This window comes from Mchenga conophoros, linkage group LG20 (assembly GCF_057382185.1).
Source record: "Mchenga conophoros isolate Kocher_MC1m ecotype Shallow Benthic linkage group LG20, M_conophoros_male_GT1.1, whole genome shotgun sequence".
Lineage (NCBI taxonomy): Eukaryota > Metazoa > Chordata > Actinopteri > Cichliformes > Cichlidae > Mchenga > Mchenga conophoros.
In genome coordinates, this window is record NC_140545.1 from 6,293,257 (window position 1) to 6,313,791 (window position 20,535).

The window sequence follows — 20,535 nt, forward strand, 5'->3', positions numbered from 1 at the left end:
CTGTTGAACTGGAAACCAGTTCAAACTTCAATCCAGTGACTTAAATATTATCGTAATATTTTCAAACTTCCACGTATGCTGCATTCTGAAGAAGATGAAGTCCACGTCTGTGAAGGTTCTCAATCAGTTCTCGGTCAATCTTTCAAGGATGCCAATGTTCACATTTTGGACAGAGAGGACAGATGGTTTGAAAGAGTGAAAGAAGCCATTTATGTCCACTGTGAGCGACCATCTTTGAGGCGGTGGTTTACGACACCAACTGTCTGCCATCTATAGTCCAGTTTTGAGATCCTTTCCCAGATGCCTTAAAGCCCACTCACACCCTGGGCCATCTGACCCCAGGAAATACATGATAGGGTGGGGCTAGGTTTCACAATGAGCTCACCTGAAACCCTGGCTGATTGTGACCCACACCCATTTTCACACCTTGGCTCATGTGATTAGGTAGAGGATCATCAGGGGGTCCTTTTTCCCTCCTTGGGGGGATACCCCCACGGGGTTTAAATCTGGGACTCTCCACCATTTTACCCTAGAACTGAAGAAGCTTCTCGGATGAGAGGTGAAACGTCTTCAAGCAACTTAAAGAAGTCCAGACGCTTTTCTTTCCAAGCTCCTTAGACTTCAAATAAAATCAGCTCCTTAGACCAAGATGAAGTCCACCTACTGATAATTTGGATAATCCAGCAAGTAGAGCATTACAGTAGTCTAACCTGCTCGATATGAACGCTTTTGCACATTTCTCAATTTGCAATAGGAATTTTCAAGCTTCTGATATATTTTTATGTTGTGGAAAGGAGCTCTGGTGACCTCATTAATATAATTATCAAAACTGACATCACTGAACAAAATAATGCCAAGGGTCCTGACTTTCTTTCATGTGTGATAAATATGAACACATTTTCTTTATCTGACTTTTTGGAACAACACGAAATACTTTCATCTTGTCTCTGTTCAGTTCGACAAAATCAGCAGTTACTGTCATCAGTGCAGCTTATTAAATTTTAAATAGAGATTAGCTCATCAGATGAAAATGACAGATAAAAAACTGTGTTTCATCTTCATTATGATAACAACAAGCAGGGTAGTGTAAAGGTTAAATACTAAGGGACCGAGGACAAATCCTTGAGGAACCCCTAATTGAATTTTTGTTTCTGCAGATTTCAAACTACCAAGTAAAACATTAAAACTTCTACACTTAGGGTTTGATGAGAATCTGACCTGATAAACCAACTGAATCATAAAGGCTTTGAATTAAAATGTTACTATCAACACTGTTGAAGGAAGCAGAGAGGTCTAAGACTGAAACACTCGGTGAATCACTGTTGGTTTTTAGGTCATTGATGACTTTAGTAAGAAACATTTCCATGCTATGATGGGTTCGGAAAACAGACTGGTACCTTACTTACTTATTTACTACAAGAGTAAGTAAGTACTGTTTATTTACAATGTGCCTTTCGCAGACAAGTGGTAACAAAGCCCTGTACAAAAATTGGAATAAAGTAAATGATAAAATGAAATGCCATAAAGCACAATACAAATACATGTTAACATGCTATTAACTAATACCCTGTAATATTAGAAATTTTACTGTGGAAGAAAGTAGGAAAATTGTTACATTTTCCTGCTTTTGTTACATTAGATTGTTTTCTGATTTTGTAAATATTTCACAGCTGGATGAGAATAAATGATTGTTAACTAGAAGATATAGGATTATCTGGCTAACTGTATTTCACTGTAGTAGCAAAGAAGTGCATTTTTAAATATATACTTTGTTTTCTTTGTGTATTTTTTAACAATCTTTTCCTTTTTTAGTGTTTCTCTTAAGGTGCTTTGGGTGGACCGCCTATAATAACAGTTCTGACAGGGCAGCAAATATGACTGTTTTTTTTTCTTTTTCTTTTTTTAAGAAATGGCATCAGAGAAAAACTGCTCATCGCCTCACCACATGATGACAGCACCGCTAATGTGTGCACTTTGAAAATTCACTAACGCATGTATCGGCCCTGCTTGCGTTGACGTAGCTTCTGCTGAGATGCAGTTAAACGCGAATAAAGTGGGTCGTGGTATGAAAATACAAAAGCAACATTTAGCACAATATTTCCCCTCTCGACTGCACTGTGCTGAGCCTTGCAGCAGCAGCAGCACCCAGAAGTGAACAAAGCGACCCGGAAGCGGTGGTCCGACCGGAGGCAGAAAGAACATCAACCTTTTATATTATAGCTGTACTCGCAAGACAATATCTGCAATCAGGACACAAGGTATTTGTGCATGTCTTTATATGTTTCCGTTGCTGTGCATTTCTCTAATGAGCGGTAGCCTCTCGGTGCGTGCATTAGCACGAAAATGCAATTTCTCTGCTTTGATTCGTCCAAAAGTTACAGAATGTAGAAAAAAGCAGCCCTTAAAAAAGTGAATTTTGCTTAAGATGGCACAGAGTCTGTCGGGAGATGAGGCGCTGTGCACCGGTTCCGATTTTGACCTTAACGAATCGCTACGGTTATTTTTAATCGGCACTGATGAATCAAGCTTGTCCGTTTCCGTGCTGTGTGTGTGTGTGTGTATGTGTGTGTGTTTTTTTCCTCCTTGCAGGGCATGGTTGTTGTAGGAAGTGTCAGTTTTTTTAAGAGGTGGGGAGGCCGGGCTATTCAAACCTGCAATTCGCCGTAAACAATCATTCATGCCTCCGACATGATAAACACACCTTTGTGTTGGTCTCCGGCCGCTTCTCATTCCAAACACCCGCCACACGACAACATGTTCATGCTCCTAAAAAATTTGGGGTCTGCAGAATATGGCGTCCCGCCTTATAAAAATAAGGCTGCCATTTTTGTTTCTCTTTTGTCTGGAAATGTTTTAAGAAAACTGTCTGAGAATGTGTCGAGTCGCACCGGGGAGGATCGATCCGGACAATCCTCCGTCGGTGCGAGTCCGGAGCTGCTCCCAGACAGCCGACACGTCCGAAAAAGTCAAAGAACTTCAAGTTTTGTTTTGTCTTGTTTTTTCACGGCGGTTTTTGTGGAAAAATTACAAAAGCGACGTCCACTTATTTGCAGGAATTCAGACAAAAGGAGCAGAGGGGCATCAAGCCCGAGCTAAACGGCGCAGGATCATGCTGATGTGGGTTTTTTTTTTTTTTTTTTTTTTTTTTTAGAAGTGAAGGCATATTGTAGGTGGCATTTAGATGGCAGAGCTGCGTGGATTTGTGTCACTTTTACTCTGTAGGCCTGATTTACACACATCGACTTCTAAGCGTGAGCTGACATCTAGCGAGTTTTTACACTGTTACATTAAAAAAAATCGTATTTACCTTTTTAATTAAACTTCTTTTTCAGCTATCTTAAAGCATTTATTTCATTTTATTTTTCAACAAAATAAGAGCCCTAGCTCTAAACTACTGTCTTCCACACTTTCCCCCTGCCTTTCAAAGCCTGTCTTAAAGGTGGGCAGATCGATTGATAGTATTGACACCAGCGCTGGTATTGGTATAGGATCGATACTAGAGCCACGTGATCGATACTTTATTTATAGCTTCTAAGTTTAGCATGTAGCCCACTGCATTGTGTGAAATAGTGGAAATTTTTTAAAGGAAAAAATATACATCCAGTATAAAAAATATCTGAACACTTTTGCATTAACTATTTATAGTTTGTAGTATATTTAAACAACAGAAATTGACCCAAAGTGGTTTAGATGATCATTGATGATGATTCACCTGCATAAGCCTTCTTTTATAGGGTAAAAGTATAGGTATCTGTACTGGCAATACCGGCCCTGTATTTACTTGGTATCGGATCAGTACCAAAATTTTTAATATCGCAGAGCACTTGCGGTCATGATCAGACTCAGGTCTTCTATATGAAACCGTTTCAAGGTCAGCTGTTACACATCTTAACTTAACATGAGGGTCATTCAATTGTCCCCACAGTTTTGTTTTGTTTTGTTTTTTCAAACAATCACAATAAACGAACAAAGTGAATTTATCCATCAAAAGCAGCAGATTTAGAAGCCACTCGTTTAATGCTTACTACATTTGTGCCTGTGGTGCAAACAGTCCGGAGAAGTAAATGCAGCAAATTCTCTGCAACTTTAACCGTCTAAACAGCTGATACGTGGCGTTAACTGAGTACCAGAAATGGTTCTCGACACCTTAAAGTGACATCAAAGTGGATGCAGAGCTATGTGGATGCGAATGTGATCAGCACAAGGCCTGAAAGAAAATTCAAGCATGACATATGAAACTAGCCACATGCAGCGTGTGGTTAAGGTGTCAGATTTTTCAGCTTCACAGTTTAAGCCTGCCTGTTTGTAAGCATTAACTTGCTCTACGTGCAGTTTTAACAACAGTGCTCTGTAAGGGAGCACTTCATTATGTGCATCTTTGAAAAGCGACTAAAATAAATGTCACACACTTCAGGATGGCAGAGCCTCGGTTTAACAACCCATACTTCTGGCCGCCGCCTCCGTCCATGCCAGGCCAGGTAAGTCCGCTCAGCATGTAATTACTGTGATGTTTCCACCTTCCACTGCCATTTGTTTCCATGTGTGAATGTCTTTTCAGCCTTTCAGCACCAGTCCATCACTGTTACGCCTAGAACCGCTCGCAGTTTGTTCTCGCAGATAAGGGGGGTGCCTCAGACTCCTTGGAGTTCGTGGGTACACACGCAGTCCTAATTGATCTCAAGCAGGCCGGACCAAAGAAGCGCAAGTGCTTCCTGAAAACGTTTGCATTACAAACTAGATAGCAGCAGACCGACTAAATGTAGTCGGTCTGCTGCTGTTACAAAGGAATACTGCTGTTATAACTCAAAGTCAACAGTATGATGACTTCAGCCCCCCCCCTAGCTTGGATGAAGTTGCTAGTTCAGACAACCACTTTTAGGACACAATCCATTCTTAACAACATTACAAACGCAGTGCTTTGTGCTGTAAAATACAGTGAATGTCCAGAATTGATGCTCCTCCTCCATGAGTGGGCTGGATTAAAGCGTTTGGTGGGCGTTACTTTAGCTCACCTCTGTCATAGGTAAAAACTAATCATGTGCTGATCAGTGTTTTCTGTCCTGCAATATGTTTTGATGGCATGAATGACATTCACACAAGGCGGCTGTTTTCTGTTGAGCATGACCCGTTAACCCTTTCAGCTGGATAACCTGGTCCTCATTAACAAGATCAAGGAGCAGCTGATGGCTGAGAAGATTAGACCCCTGCACCTGCCACCTACCTCCACCCATTCTCAGCAGCTGCTGGTTCCCACCTCGTCCCCGGACGGTAGCGCTCAGCACGGCATGCAGGTTCCAAAGCCTCAGCCGCAACAGGTTCCGGGCCACCACCCACAGCCGCAGGGCTCTGGACAGCCGGACATCGCCCTGCACGCTCGTCCCGCCTCCAGTTCTGGACCGGGTACGTTCTTCTGAAATAGTGTTAAATATGTCCAAGTGCTGCCAACTTGTCTCAAACTGTCATGGTGGCCTGGTGAGTTTAAGGTGATAATATACAGATTGTGAAGGTAGAGGCCAAATAAAAATCCATAATGAAAAGTGAGTGATGCCTGCACAGCTACTCCAAAACCCACAGTTGCAAATTTATCTTATTTACAGAAACGTGGAAACGGTTTAAAATGATACCCAGCCCTAGAGTAACCTTAATTAACATCAAGTTATTGATGTAATAATTGCTACAGATAGGCCTGGTTTTCTTAAATCAAAACATTTTTAATGTTATTCTCCAGTTTTGCAGGCTAATAGTTGATGTAATGAATTCGTAGACGTGGCGTAGAATCAGGCCTGCGCGGATTACGAGACATTTTACTGACTGACACACCATCACCTTATAAATTCCAGATGGAAATATGGATGACAAGTCAGCGGTGAAGGCCAAAGGATTATGGGAGGACTGGCAAATGAGACACCTTAGTGAGCAAACTGGCCGGGTCAACCATCGCTCAGGTACAGCCGTCACGCCATCTGTGAAGCTTGTAGGAGAAATGCAGCAAGGCAGCCAGCCTCTGGTGTGATAATATAAAGATAACTGTCATGGAAAATTGACACACACATGGTGTTTACTGTGCGGTACACTGGTATGGTTCTGTAGAGTGTGGTGTTGAATTAGTCATACCTGCTAATGCAGTTTTTGTTCCAACCTTCTCAGGTCTGGCCCCCTCATCTCGACCCGACAGCCACAGCACCTCAGACGCCCTGACCCCGACGACTCCGACCTCCAGCAGCCAGAACCGCTTGGGTGGCGCCCCCTCTGTGAACATCATCTCTGGACTGGCTAGTGGCCCTGGCATTGACCACATGAAGGCCGGAGGCCTGGCAGGACTGTTGGGCCCCCCGCCAAAGGCACCTCGGGGAAGAAAGAAGATCAAAGCCGAAAACACATCTGGTCCTCTGCTGGTGGTGCCCTACCCCATCCTGGCTGATCAAGGATGTGTCACCGTTGCACCCAAAGAGGGCAAAACCTACAGGTTGGATTCAGAAAGCTGCTCCTATTGTTTTCAGGGTTTTTTTCTGTGCTGATCTTGCAAAGTAAATTGACAGCTTTACGAGGTCTGCAAGCATTGATAGGTATTTTCCTGAGAGAACTTTGAGAATGAGAGAAGCGCTCTATACTGAGGCTTAATATGAGCACAGCTTTCACCTGAGTAGACAACAGGTTTACTAAAAAAAAGATCGGTCAAACATACTCCAAAGGACTGAACCCAAAAGAGTCTGAGCACTGGTTGCAATGAGGTAAAGCTAACGGATGGAAGATTTGAACTTGGGTTGACCCTCCCAGAACATCCAGGAGGATGAGTTGGTGTTGGGGAGGAGAGGAGGGTTTGTTTAATAGCAGGTCAGAAAGGCAAGGTGGAAAAAAACCTCCCATGATAGTTAAACAACAGAGACTGATGGTTGGAGAAAGCATGTAGAAAGATCACTGGACAAATGTAGCAATGCCGAAATTGCTAATAAATTGTCAGCTAATATTGACCTCTTCTTGCTACCTGGGAAAACTTTTGATATTTTTTCTTATTTTATGTTAGTTTATGATAACCAGGACTTTCCAGAGGCTGCAATGAAAGCCAGCTGACAGGTTCGGCAATTTCTCATTAGTGTTCAGATTTTAAGCTTTTATGACAAATAATTAAAAGTTCAATTTTTTTTATTGTGAGAAAAAACCCCATTTAAGTCAGTCAGCTGGAAGTTTTAGATAATGAGGCTAGTGGCTCCATAGTGTAGTGGTTAACACACCCACCTCAAACACTCTTTTGGAGATTACATCATGGTTGTTCAGTGTAAATAAAATCAGCGAAATCAGATATGCAGAGGTACCTGCTGTGGGAATTCTTTGTGAATGAAGGAGCAGTCAAAAGTGGCTTTTTTCTTAAATTGTAAGGTTAGCAATGCTGGTGTTGTTGGATTTTTTAAAATCATGTGTTACTACTTAGTTAATCAACTATAGTTGATTTTCAGTTTTCGTTGCTACTTTTGACATAAAGTGTGATTAAGACTTGATGATTTTCTTAAATTATTGTTAAAATTATTAAAGTGGTCTGCGTACTGGGGTGGGGAAAAAACTGATGTTATGCTACGTTTTCTATTTAGTTGTAGGCAGGCGGATTTTAATCCCTCAAAATTGTTTTGATCTGATCTATTTTGTTTCTTCTTGTCCCCAAGATGCAAAGTCTGCCCACTTACCTTCTTAACCAAGTCAGAGATGCAGATTCATTCCAAGTCCCACACAGAGGCCAAACCGCACAAGTGTCCCCACTGCTCCAAGACGTTCGCCAACGCCTCTTACCTGTCCCAGCACTTGCGCATTCACCTGGGGATCAAACCCTACCACTGCTCCTACTGCGAGAACTCGTTCCGTCAGCTGTCACACCTGCAGCAGCATACCAGGTTGGTCAAACTGTGAACATGAAGCGTGAGAAATCAAGTTGATCTCAGCTGCCTCTGTGGCTCTACTGTTGCCCATTTCAAATCTGATTGGTGGTCACACATTACTAATATTTAATGTTTAGAATTTACCTGAATACCTGTCATCCCCTTTACAGCTATATCTGTTTTCTCCTTGCTGGAACTCTTTTTACGTTTCACATATAGACCACGACTGTGACTTATATGCAGTGAAAATCTGCTGCTTTGAATATACTTTGATGTTTCTTTGCAGGAGTTCTCTTGCAGTGGCGTCTGTCATAAAAACATTTTCCCGTCTGCTTCTCTTGCTGCAGAATCCACACCGGCGATAGGCCTTATAAATGCGCCCACCCTGGATGCGAAAAGGCTTTTACCCAGCTGTCTAATCTCCAGGTCAGTCAGAGATTCTTCTTGTGACCTGATCCTGATTAAAAGGTTCAGATGCAGAGCTGCAAATGTTCAAATTACGTGGACTTCTCTACAACCTCTGTCCGTGTTTTCTCTCCCCCACAGTCTCACCAGAGGCAGCACAATAAAGACAAGCCGTATAAATGTCCCAACTGCTACCGTGCCTACTCAGACTCTGCATCGTTGCAGATCCACTTGTCAGCGCATGCCATCAAAAACGCTAAGGCCTACTGCTGTAGCATGTGTGGCCGGGCTTACACCTCAGTAAGTAAACCACAAGCAAGTATTCACTATGTCAGGGTTTCCACACCTGTTTTTTGCATCAATGACATTTGATAATATTTTTTTCTCTCTTGGACTAGAAGTCAGTGTGTTTCCTGTTTGAGATATTTAACACCTTAGTGTGTCCTTGCTTCTGTTCAAATATTCAAAAAGGACTAAAAGAATATCTTTAAGCTATAGCTGAGGTCCGGAAGCATTATGTTTTCGCATTGTATGTCTGTCCCATCCTGATTAATATAAATATGTGTATTTCATCTACTCCTCAATGCACATCCCTCCAGTTTCCTCTAAACCTGTCCAAATAGGTCATTGGGCTGGCCGTTTCTGTGTGATCATTGTTTTTGATAACATAGTCTTATTTAACTTGTATTGTTCTTACCTTTACATAAGTCCATGGCAGTTTCACTTTTCACTTTAAATTCTTGTAAATGATAGCATTAACTAATGTCCCTCAAGCTGGATTATGCTTTGATTAGTTTTGTTTTAACACTAGGAACTGATGAGCCTCTAGGCATTCAAAAACGTCAGGAAAATGACTCAGCTGTGGACTGACAAAATACTTGGCCAAAATAAGGCTCAAAGATTACATTTTGGTGCTCAGAGGTCAAGGTCACAACCATAAATCATAAATTCATGGACTAATTCTGATAAAATTTAATTCACGTATAGGATACAATGATGACATATCCTTTTCTCTGAAAGCTCAAATGTAGGAACAAGTAAATTGACTGGTATATAGTGCTTTTCCACTCTTAGGGCACTCTTTACTACAGGTGTCATTCACCCAATCATATAGTGTTTTATTGTGTGCCTAAGCCCGTTGTCTAACATTAACATACACGAATATATCAAGGGGAATTCAGGGTTCAGTGTCTTACCCAAGGATACTTTGACATTGACAAATTACTTCTTTTTTTTCTGTACAGCACTTTGGGCAAACTTTCTGTTTTTAAATGTGTTATATAAATAAATTGGATTTGGATGCAAATTGAAGGAGCCGGGGACTGAACCACAGACCTTCTGATTGGAAGATAACTTGCTCTACATCCTGACCAACAGCCGAGAGCTTGTGATTATATTTAGGAGCTTGGAAAGAAAAGCGTCTGGACTTCTTTAAGTTGCTTGAAGATGTGTCACTTCTCATTCGAGAAACTTCTTCAGTTCTAAGAGTCAAATGGTGGAGAGTTCGAGTGAGTTCATTGTGAAACCTGGCCCCACCCTATCATGTGATTTCCTGAGGCCAGATTATATTTGAAGTTTGACTGGGTGTTGAAATGCAGGCACTGATCTTTGATATCCTTTACCAGCTATCTTAAGAGGATCTGGGCAAACATAAAGTTGTGGTCAGAAGTTTTCTTTTCCGGGGTGGAAGGATTGTGCAACATATATCTTTAATGTCTTTTAAAATCAAGAATTTGTTGGTTTCCCAGTACAGACCTGTATTTTAGAAGAGAGCTTTATTAATCCATTGGGTAGGTCCCCTCAGGGAAATTATGGTTCCAGCAGCGCACAAGCTAACCTTAAATACAAATAAGAAAAAAATTTGTTTTAAGCGTAGTACAAAGATTTTCAGTAGGGTTGAGGTCAAGGCTTTGGGAAAACCATTCCAGAAGCTACTTTATCCATTCCAAAACCAGCTTTGATATATGTTTGGCATCATTGTCCTGTTGGAACACTCAGCTGTGTCCAAGTTTCAAGCATCCAGCTGTTGATTTGAGGCTGAGTTGAAGAATTTGGAGGTATTTTTTCTTCATTATTCCATAGACTTTGTGCATTGTACAAGTACCAGTGGCAGCAAAACAACCCCAGAGCATGATGCTATCACCGCCATGCTTGACAGCTGGCACTCTGTTCTTAGGTTTAAAAGCCTCACCTTAACTCTTCCACACATTCTTCATGTCATTGTGCCCAGATAGTTCAATTGTTGTTTACCAGCTGCAAATTTTCATTGAGCTTGAAGGCATCAAGTTTAAAGAACGAGCTTCTCTGATTTGAGAGTGCCCGTTTGGGTCTTCTTCCAGACCTTGGCAAGGTAGGGACAGAGCCAAATTATTTGTACTTATGTACAGTTGTTTCAAATGATGATTCTGGACTGCATTTGGTTAGAATTGGCCCATTAAGCCTCTGGAATGGCGTTCCCAAAGACCTTACCTCAACCCTATTGAAAATCTGTGGACTATGCTGAAATGCTGGGTTTGTGCCAGGAAACCAACTCATTTAAATGAACTCTGAGTGTGCAAATATTCAGCCAGCATTATGCCAAAAGGATCTGGTCAAGGAGCAATTTTCCAAGGGAGATTTCATTAAATATTAGTGGGGGTGTGTGTATCCTTTTGACCACAAATGTCAATATCAACTTCAGCTGAACTAGTTGGAGTAGAGGCACTTTTAAAATTACTGTAGCAGTAATCTTTATGCCCTTTGTGTGTTTTCCTGTTCTTGTAGGAGACCTATCTTATGAAGCACATGTCCAAACACACGGTGGTGGAGCACCTGGTGAGTCACCAGTCGCCCCAGAGGACAGAGTCCCCCAGCATCCCCATACGCATCTCCCTCATCTGAGCTCCGCGAGCGTTCAGCATCAAGATTCAGAGTCAGCGTTCGGCTGGAGCTTGTGAGGCCCTGCACCCACGGCCATCTACATAAGGCTTACATTAGCATTATGACAGCTGACATGAGCATTCACTGTTAGATTTTGTAAGCAGACTTGCCTCCATCCGTCTCGACACAGGCCGTCTATCATAAAGGAGCACAGCGTTATTTTGTGAATGTAAAAATACAGCCAGATATTGTCCAGGGGATCGAGTGGCAAAGAATGTCTTGCGTCAGATTAAATAAGCACTTTCGTAAGCATCATGTAAACCGCCGGATGCATTGGCCATTAAAAAAATGTTTTAGTTGTCTTGTTTTTGTTTTTATTCTCTTCCATGAAATGGGTTTTCAAAACGTGCCAGATGATATTTGCCCGAATATTGAATTGAAAAAGCAGGGGGGAAAAAAGAAAAAGTTTGCTGGGTGTATTCTGGAGACATCCAAAGATAATCTTAAAGCACTTTTAGGCCTTGTGGTTTTGGTCAAATTGTTTCAATCTCGTTGGATGGAAAATGCCAAATGGCATTACTCGTGGCAGCTAAGAGTACCGACTGTGTACAAAAAACAGTCTTTTTTTTTTTTTTCAACTGTTGTTTTTTTTTTTTTTTTGGTACAAACACAGGGTCATCAAAATTTAAAGAAAAGCAATCGGTAGATGACAATTGAAATATTTAATGATTGTATTAAGAAGTTGGATAATTGGCTCGTGGAGGCAAAGCAGAGCTCGATGGAAGGGAAGGAAGTTTGTATTTTTTTTTTGTAGTTATTATTTTCAAAAAATGTTCACTCCATATTTAACATTCACCTTTATGGCACCTTTATGATCATAACGTATGATCAAAAAACACTGCTTTTTTTCTGGTGTGTTTCTCGTTCCACTAGTTAGTGCCATATAATGAACTTCGGTGAGGTTTGAAGCGAAAGCAAATCTTGTAAAAGTGTTTGTCCGCTTTCCCTGCTCCATTAAGCTTTGACTTATACTTTCAAAGAATTAAAAGTATATGTTGCACATGTATCAGTGCCAGCTCTACTCTACTCAGCCCACTTTTTCAAAATATGCTTCAGCTTAAATTCATTTTTACTTGAGCAGTAAATTTTAAAGCTAACCATTGGACCAAATGTGAAGTTATTGTACAGCTACTCCAACCCAGTAACTTTTTTTAACCTCTAATAAGCTTTACCTACTTGGAATAAACTGCAGTATGATTCATATTCAATAGGCCTATTTTATGAGTTTACGCAGGGGTGGATCTTCTCCGTTTGTTTTTGTTTCTCTCTCTCTCTCTTTAATATTCTTTTTATTGTACACAGTATTGTTTGTTGTATTTTTACTGTACCTGTAACCTCTGAATGGTACTAATAGGGTACCCTGTATTCTTCAGGGCACTTCAGAAAAGGTGCTACGGCTAGAGGTTACATTTGAGATGGAACTGAGAATAATGTAAAATACATATACAGTATATAGTATGTTTTCAAAAGAATAAAAGCTTATTACTCAAGCCACTGGCCTGAAAACAGACATTTACGCCAACAACAGACCCTGCCTCTTCAACTTGCTCTCTCTCTTTTGAGATAATGGGAAAATGTACATGTTGCTGTACTGTAAAACATGTTACTCATTTATAGTACCTATTTTTAAGTTTTCATAAACATGTTTTCTTTGGGTTTTTGTAAAGGTTTATGTAAGAGCTTACTGTAATTATTTTAGTCTACCTGTATGTTATTAATATTCATGTTTTATATCAGTTATTTACATGTAAGCCTTAACTGTTTTACCATCCCATTTCCATTACTCTGTATTGTGTTCTGCAGTATTCAGTCGTGTAAAACATTTTTTTTTTTTTCCTTCCGCATGGAGTTCCTGAGCTGTAATCTGTATAACTGTTTAACCCACGTTCTCTATGAAATGATATTGCGTAGATTTATTACACTTTTTCCTGTCTTGCATTGTGGTTTCATATACAGTTTCTAGACAACTAAATATGCACAGCCAAGACTGAGAAGTTAAACTAAGGTTATCAGTGTTTAAAAAAGGGAAAAAAAAGGAAAAAAAGCTTTGTATCTTTACCTTGTTTAATAAACAGACTGTTATAAATCAATCACAGATTCTGTGATTTATTTTTTTTAAGATTCAAGATCCTTTATTTGTCACATGCATAGTTATACGAGTACAACACACAGTGAGATGTGTCCTGACACACTCCTCGACTGTGCAAAAAGAGAGAGAACATTATGTACATTAAGTGAATTAAATAAAATAAAACAATCTGGAAATTTTTAAATTGAAAATCTGAAAATGTACATTGTGTGAGTGGGTGTTAAAGTGTCTAGTGCTGTAGTGAAGCTGAGAAGAATGAGGCTGGGATGTGTCGCTTATGGATGCTGTGCCTGAGGATAGAAGCTCCTCTCGAGCGTCTCTGTTTTTGCCCGGATGGTGCGAAACCTGCCTGATTGCAGAAGTTGGAATAGTTTGTTGCCGGGACAGGACGGGTCCTCCAATATCTGAGCTGCTCTAAACCAGCATCTCCTGGTGTAGATGTCCTGTAGGGAGGGGAGAGCAGCCCTGCAGCAGCGTTCTGCCATGCCTATCACTCTCTGAAGAGCTTTTTGATCCTTAACACAGCTGTTCCCGTACCAGGATGCGATGTTCTGTGTAAGGATGCTCTCCACAGCGCCTGCATAGAAAGTCTTGAGGATCACTGGAGAGACCCGGAACTTCCTCAGTTGTCGGAGGTGGTACAGGCCGTGCCTAGCCCTTTTTGGACTGGACCTGAATGTGGGCAGACAATGTCAGGTCTGAGGAGAAGGACCACATCCTCTCCACTGGATAAAAAGTGCCTGCTTTGAAAAGTGACATAAAGGTAATAAAACACACATCATCATTTCTTTAGTTGTTACTTATGCAAAATATGTATTTATTGCCATCTCAAAGTGCTAAGGCACAAGAGCACTGCTAGGGTTAACTTGAACCACTACTGCGTTACTGCTTTCATCTTCATTCCACAAATGTAAACACAAGCAAAACTTCTTATAAAGTGCTCGGTTTAAACTAGCATTACTCAAATATTCCTCAAAAAAAACCATTCACATCATCACTGTGAAATTCACAATGCATGTATAAACAGTAGCTGCAGTTCAAAGAAAAGCCTGCTAATACATACAACATAGGCACCACCCTGGGCACAACTGTAGTGGAATCTCCCTTTCATTATTACTCTTTTTCTTTTTATCGAGAATCATTATGCAGTCATAAAAGAAAAAATGTTTTCACACAATTTAGTAGTGTGTAGTAGCAGCAGCAATAACATGACATAATGGTTTTCTGTATGACGTTATCTGTGTCTAAGATCATTCTGGGGGAATTTCACCCCACTCTTTGCAGCAATGCTTCAGTTCATTGAGGTTTCGTGACGCCAAGCTGAGGTCAGAGGTGAAAGAGCAGACAACAGTAACTCAAAGAATCCACTTGTTACAACCAAGGTATGCAGAAGAGCATCTCTGAATGCACAACGAACCTTGAAGCACATTGGCTACAGCTGCAGAAGACCACACTGGGTGACACTCCTGTCAGCTAAGAATAGGAAACAGGCTGCAATTCACACGGGCTCGCCAAACTCAAGGATCATGTGAAAACGAAAGTCTTCGCATGACTCAGTAGCTTGTAGTACTACCTTTAGCAGCAATATCTTGAAGTAATCGTTTTATGTATTGCTTTATCAGTCGTTCACATCATTGTGGGGGAATTCTGGCACACTTTTCCTTGCAGTGTTGCTTCAGTTCATTGAGGTTTGTGGGTATTTAGTTTTGCAAAACTTTCTTAAGGTCACACCACTGGGGCATTGCAACACAATAATTCTTTTCTTTTTCGGCAACCGTGTTGTCAATTTGTGGGCGTGCTTGCATCATTGTCACCTTACAGACTATCTGCAAGGTTCCCAGGTCTGGTGACTGCAACATCAAAGCCCAAATCCTCACTCCTCCACCACCGTGCTTAACAGTTGGTACGAGGTGTTTGTGCTGATGGCGTGCTTGGTTTTCCCCAAACTTTGGGCTGTGCATTATGTCCCCACTTTAGTCTAATCTCGCCAAAGGACATAGTTCAAAAAGTCCAAACGTGGTTCAGATGCAACACTGCAAACCTAAGCCCTGCTGCCATGTTCTTTTTAAGAGGTCAGACACTTTCCACTCTTCCAAACGAGCCATACTTGTTCAGTCTTCTTCTAATCGTGCTCTCACAAAGTGGAGGTCAGTAGAGTCTCAGATGTAGCTCTTGGGTTTTTGGGTTTTTTTTGCTAATTCATGATATAGTCTGACCTTGCAGTGAATTTGCTGCTACTTCCACTTCTAGAAAGATTGGCAGCAGTCTTGAATGTTTCCACAGCTGAATAATGTCTGTCACGTAGAGTGATGGACTTCAGTTCCACTGTTGCCTCTCTAAAACATAGCAACAGTTGCTTTGTACATCGTTGCATAGAACAAAACTCTGTTTTCAAACCAAGTTCATTGTTTTCTTAACAATAAAAGAACGTTACACAATGCAGGCCAAATACTTAACCAGTATAATATAAATCATAACTGGTTTAATGTAAGCGGCCCTGTTCTGACTGTTGAGCTATGGCTCATAGCGCAACATCGCCACCTACTGCTTTGGGGATGAAAGTTCAGCAATGGGTGACAGCAGAGGAGAGTGCTCACTTAGTGTCGTGTTAAAAGCATTGCCATCCAAAGAATCTGCCAAAACCAAAGCCTAAAAAAACGTTGATGATGATTAGCTAGTCCAAACGTCATCAACAGAACAGGGAGAGCAAATCAAAAAGGGCTGATCATAACATTCACAGGAAAAATAAACTGGATGGTCATGCTCCTTGATTAATCCACTTTTATTTAGAGCCCCGAGGACAGCTCTAAAAGCCATTGTTAGGCCAGCAACCCTCCAGACTTTCCTGCAGCAGTAAAAATTTATTTTACTCCAAATTTATACAAATCTGTTGGGGAAAATAGGTCTTTGTTATAACTTCCACAAACTGCAGGCCTGGGGAAATGCTGGAATTTGTTTAGGTGCAACCTTTCAATCCTGTGTTGCTATGTTTTGTTTTAGGGTTTTTTAGAGAGAAGAAACTTTTCTCTTGGCAGCGCTTTTAAACTTCCAAACAAACCGCCATACTTGTTTAGTCTTTTTCTAATTGTGCTGTCATGAACTTGTAGAGTTTCAGATGTAGCTCTTGGGTTTTGTGGAATTTCCCTAAGCATTGCATGGTTTGACCTTGGCGTGAATTTTGCTGGAATGTCCACTCCTGAGAATATTGTGGCATTGTGTTAACATCGTGTGCATGCAGCTAAATGCTGCCAGAACTTCAGCTTTTATAGAGCTATCATAGTTGTTCATGGATCTCTTAAATCAAGTGCACTTATCAACATCTGGACTGGGTCACAGTCAGATCCACTGCCATTACAATTGGGAGACAACCCGCTCTCCCACCTGAGCCCCACGGTAAATTAATAAGGCCCCACTCACCCAGGCGATGGATAAGTCTATATGCCCAGCCTGGCTGACAATGGTTACCAGAGGGCAGTTGCAAGTTGAAATTGGTCACAAAGAGGTATCCGTAAAATCTCCTTGACATTACTTTGGTCGCTAGCAGATTGCTGCAGTCGCCCAAATTTTGCACAGAAAATGATAACTTGTCTACAAACACTCTGCAACAACTCTGCTCTCTCCCTGTGAAACTTTGGAGAGGGACACCACTTGCCTTCAAATTAAAAATGTCACCTTTTGAAAAGTGTTGGCTGATGGGCTGAGGCACTACTTTTTCTTTGAAGCTGAACAGTCTCTGTTTTGTTGGCTGTTTTGTGTTTTATGGCTTTAAAAATGTACTGAATAGTTATGTGGTTATATACCACAGGCTATCATATATGTGTGCAAAATTAAAATGTTTGTAAAACATTAATCACTCAGAGACATCCTTACTTAAAAACTAGATTCGAATGTCTAAAAACTTATTCTGTCACACTTAATTGTTTTTCTATTACTTTTGTGTAGTATGAATGTAGAAAAAGATGTCAAACTTAAGAAAATATAGTTTAAAGTTCAAAACTGATCCCTTCCTTCACATTTTCCAGACTCATGCCGTGGGCTGGATTGGAGTCAGTTTTGGCTCCCGTGGCCTTATGTTTGACACCCTTGCTCTAAACAGTCTTTTCATATTAATATAAGTGGCTGAACAGTCTATGCCATTTGTTTTATCGCGCCCACGTTTTCTATGTGCGACAAGCGCAGTCTCTACTGGCTATGTTGCAGCTGAGTGTTTATTTTTCATGTCTACACCAACATGAATGAGTGAGGTAGGGCAGCACGTACACCGGAGAGCACTTTAAGTGGTCTGTTTACTGAAAAAATCTTTTCATGTGGTTATATGTGTCTCCACTGCATATAGGCGGGTCTCACTTGAGACTTTTTTTGGATGGTGACGAGTCAGGGCAAAAGGGAGCTCTGTGCTGAAGAGAGGAAATAGGCGTTCACCCTGGAAACTTTGGGAGTAAGTGACCAAAATAAAGGGGGTGTGGCTAAGCGAGAAAAGAGTGGACCACCAAGAGGGGCTACTATAGTGTAGAGCGGGGAAGCTGCTGCTAAGCTGCTGAGATCTAGTTCAAGTGAATAAGCCTCATCCAGGGTAAGTAGAGCTTTCTTTGAATTTTGATGCAACTTCTCTAAATATCTTGTTAAATCATGTAATTTAACAAGGTACAAACAACATAACATTTCATCACATTTAACAATTTGTAGACCACGTCAGTTATCAGCCTGGCTAAAGGCAGTGATTGTATCACATGCTGTGTTACTGTAATGCCTGTATTTAAGTTTTCTCGCACAAAAATGATCGTTTTCAGTTGATTATTTCTTTGCACTTGAATGCGATGGGTGAACTCAAGCGTAATGACATAATTTGAGAGTAATCGTGACTCCACCGCCCCTCCAAATTGTCCTTTCCTTCAGATAAAGATCTTTACAGGCAATTTTTCCTGTTTCTTCTTTTCCTGTAAGCCTCCTTCTTCCGCCTCCTCTGCTTTTTGTCTCCTTGAATTTCTATTTATTATGAAATTAAAAGAACTCTAAACTATTAGCTGCTATGACAGCCAGTTTAGCAGTTTGGTACACTAAAGTACAATGTCAAATCTTTTTTCCCCTCAGACTGATTTACTCCAAGTTTACAAGTAGATTTGGATTCAATCCGCGTTTAAATGTGGATTAATTACAGACCATTAACCCTTTCATGATGAAAGAAACCTTCAGAGGAGCAGAGAGGTTAACTGAGTAATTATTTTGGCGCCATTTAGATTTCACTGGGTCCACACAGGTTATTTTGCTGTAGTAGGCTGTAAACACACACATGCCCAGTCAAAGAGAAGTTTTAGAAATCACTTCTCTGTGGTCTTATGTAATACAGAGAAAACTCTGTTCAGCTCCTCAGATTTTTCCATTTAAAGTTTCAAAAACAGGAAAGGTGCCCAACACTGGCTTTCACTGTGGAACCAACAAACACATTAAAAGCTTCACACACAATTTCCTTTACTGCGCCGGATGCCAATGGCTCAGGAAACCTAAAAAAATGTTGCGTTTGATTTTGGCAGGTAATTAAAAATGCCGTACCTGCTGATGTTTGTCACCCTGCTGCATCTCATCACTCTGGCAATCCTGATTATTGCAACCATGGAGAAGGTAACAGTCAACTTTAGGAAGTGGTGAGTGTTTATTTTTCGTATGTGTGAAATAGCTGACTCTGTGTGTAATGTCTGATCTCTTTTTTAAGTCTTGGTGGGTGTGGGAAGGGATGGAAACCTCAGACCTATGGCACAGCTGCAGGTATGACAACTCCACAGAAAGCTGGCTGTGTTCACCCAACACTGAAACTCGTAAGTTTTTGTTCCAGATTGTATATTGCTGTAAAATGAAATAGCTCTCCATCGAAGGTAAAAATATGACTCAGGGAATGGTTTACTTCTTCAGAATGGCTCCAGGCAGTGCAGGTCTTAATGGTTCTCTCAGTGGTCTTCTCATCGGTCTCCTTCCTGGTGTTCCTGGGTCTGCTGTTCACCATGTCTAGGGGCGGTCTCTTCTACTTCACCGGATTGTGTCAAATCTTTGCAGGTAACAGTGGAGTGAAGTAGCTTGCAAAATATAGTGCCACTGTGTGATCAGGGCATTTGAAAACTATGACAAATTAAAGAGTGCTTATTATTATGCTACTCAAGCCTATTACAATAACTAACTTGTGGAAAGGTATCAGGTAGATTAATGCTGAAGTTTGTTTTTTTGTAATCATATGACTTATACTATTAAAATAATAATATTAAGTATAATAATATATCCATCTATTTTATGACACTTATCTGGAAAGCAGGGGTGGGAGTCTAAGCAGAGATCCCCAGACCTCCCTCTCCTCTGTCACTTACAATATGTGCATTTATTTTTTTTAAACATGTCACCTGAAATATTTGAGATCACCTCTGTTTTTAAATGTCTTCTTTGAGGCAGTAACCGCTACTCCTGATAAAATATGAATGGCATGGATCTGTGTTGGTCATCCAAAGTATATGCTGTTGTTGCTCCCACTATACTTTATGTGACCTAATTAGTAGGTACTAACACTACAAACGTTTCTACTATCTGACCCATTAACCAATTATTATTGTGTGTATGTTTTTTTTGTGTATGTGTTTTAGGCCTGACAGCCTTTTCTGCAGCGCTCATCTACGCAATACACAACAAGGAAATCCTTGAAAAAAAGCTGACAGGACACTTTGGCTACTGCTTCATCCTGGCTTGGGTGTGTGTCCCATTGTTGCTGTGTAGCGGCGTCTTATACATCCATCTGCGCAAGAAGTAGTGATCTAAAAAAAGGAACACAATGTCAACCCCACCTATTGTTGGAAAGAGGCACGTGCCTATGTTATGTTTCTTAAAATGTTGCTGTTTTTATTTGTATAGACATGTATGCTGAGAGGAAAAAAAACTTTTAAAAGGTTTAATGCTTGCCTATTTTGAGACATTTTCACTGCAAATAGTATTTTGTTATTCACTTACTGTTCACTGTCATGTGCTAACCACATAAAGTAATCCATAAGTAAGTGACACTGGCCTTATTAAGAGGCATTTGAATTTATTTTAATTTGCCTATTCCCCTAATATTTTTTTATGTATGTATATATATATATATATATATATATATATATATATATATATATATATATATATATATATATATATATATTCTTAATAAATATCAGACAAAACCACAAAGCTTTAAGTCTCTTTTATGTTTTCAAACCAGCTTTACATCAGGGAGGGAAACTG

General features: G+C 40.5%; 2 protein-coding genes across 5 annotated transcripts; both read left to right on the forward strand.

Moving 5' to 3' along the window:
• Window positions 1–1,890: 1,890 nt before the first annotated feature.
• On the forward strand, window positions 1,891–13,282 carry znf362b (zinc finger protein 362b). Of its 4 annotated transcripts, none has more exons than XM_085260221.1 (9): window positions 1,891–2,258; window positions 4,415–4,478; window positions 5,142–5,400; window positions 5,841–5,945; window positions 6,148–6,466; window positions 7,659–7,883; window positions 8,216–8,294; window positions 8,415–8,573; window positions 11,037–13,282. In XM_085260221.1, exons 2-9 carry the CDS (start codon window positions 4,416–4,418, stop codon window positions 11,151–11,153), a joined length of 1,326 nt encoding a protein of 441 aa, XP_085116347.1. In that variant the 5' UTR covers window positions 1,891–2,258; window position 4,415; the 3' UTR covers window positions 11,154–13,282. The 4 variants fall into 4 exon arrangements, with proteins under 4 accessions (XP_085116347.1, XP_085116348.1, XP_085116345.1 ...); XM_085260222.1 differs by having other exon boundaries at window positions 5,169–5,400; XM_085260219.1 differs by lacking the exon at window positions 1,891–2,258 and adding an exon at window positions 2,851–3,117.
• Window positions 13,283–17,630: 4,348 nt separating this feature from the next.
• On the forward strand, window positions 17,631–20,362 carry emp3b (epithelial membrane protein 3b (MAM blood group)). Its single transcript, XM_085259516.1, has 5 exons — window positions 17,631–17,854; window positions 18,813–18,900; window positions 18,992–19,094; window positions 19,189–19,329; window positions 19,905–20,362. Exons 2-5 carry the CDS (start codon window positions 18,823–18,825, stop codon window positions 20,066–20,068), a joined length of 486 nt encoding a protein of 161 aa, XP_085115642.1. The 5' UTR covers window positions 17,631–17,854; window positions 18,813–18,822; the 3' UTR covers window positions 20,069–20,362.
• The last annotated feature ends 173 nt before the right edge of the window (window positions 20,363–20,535 follow it).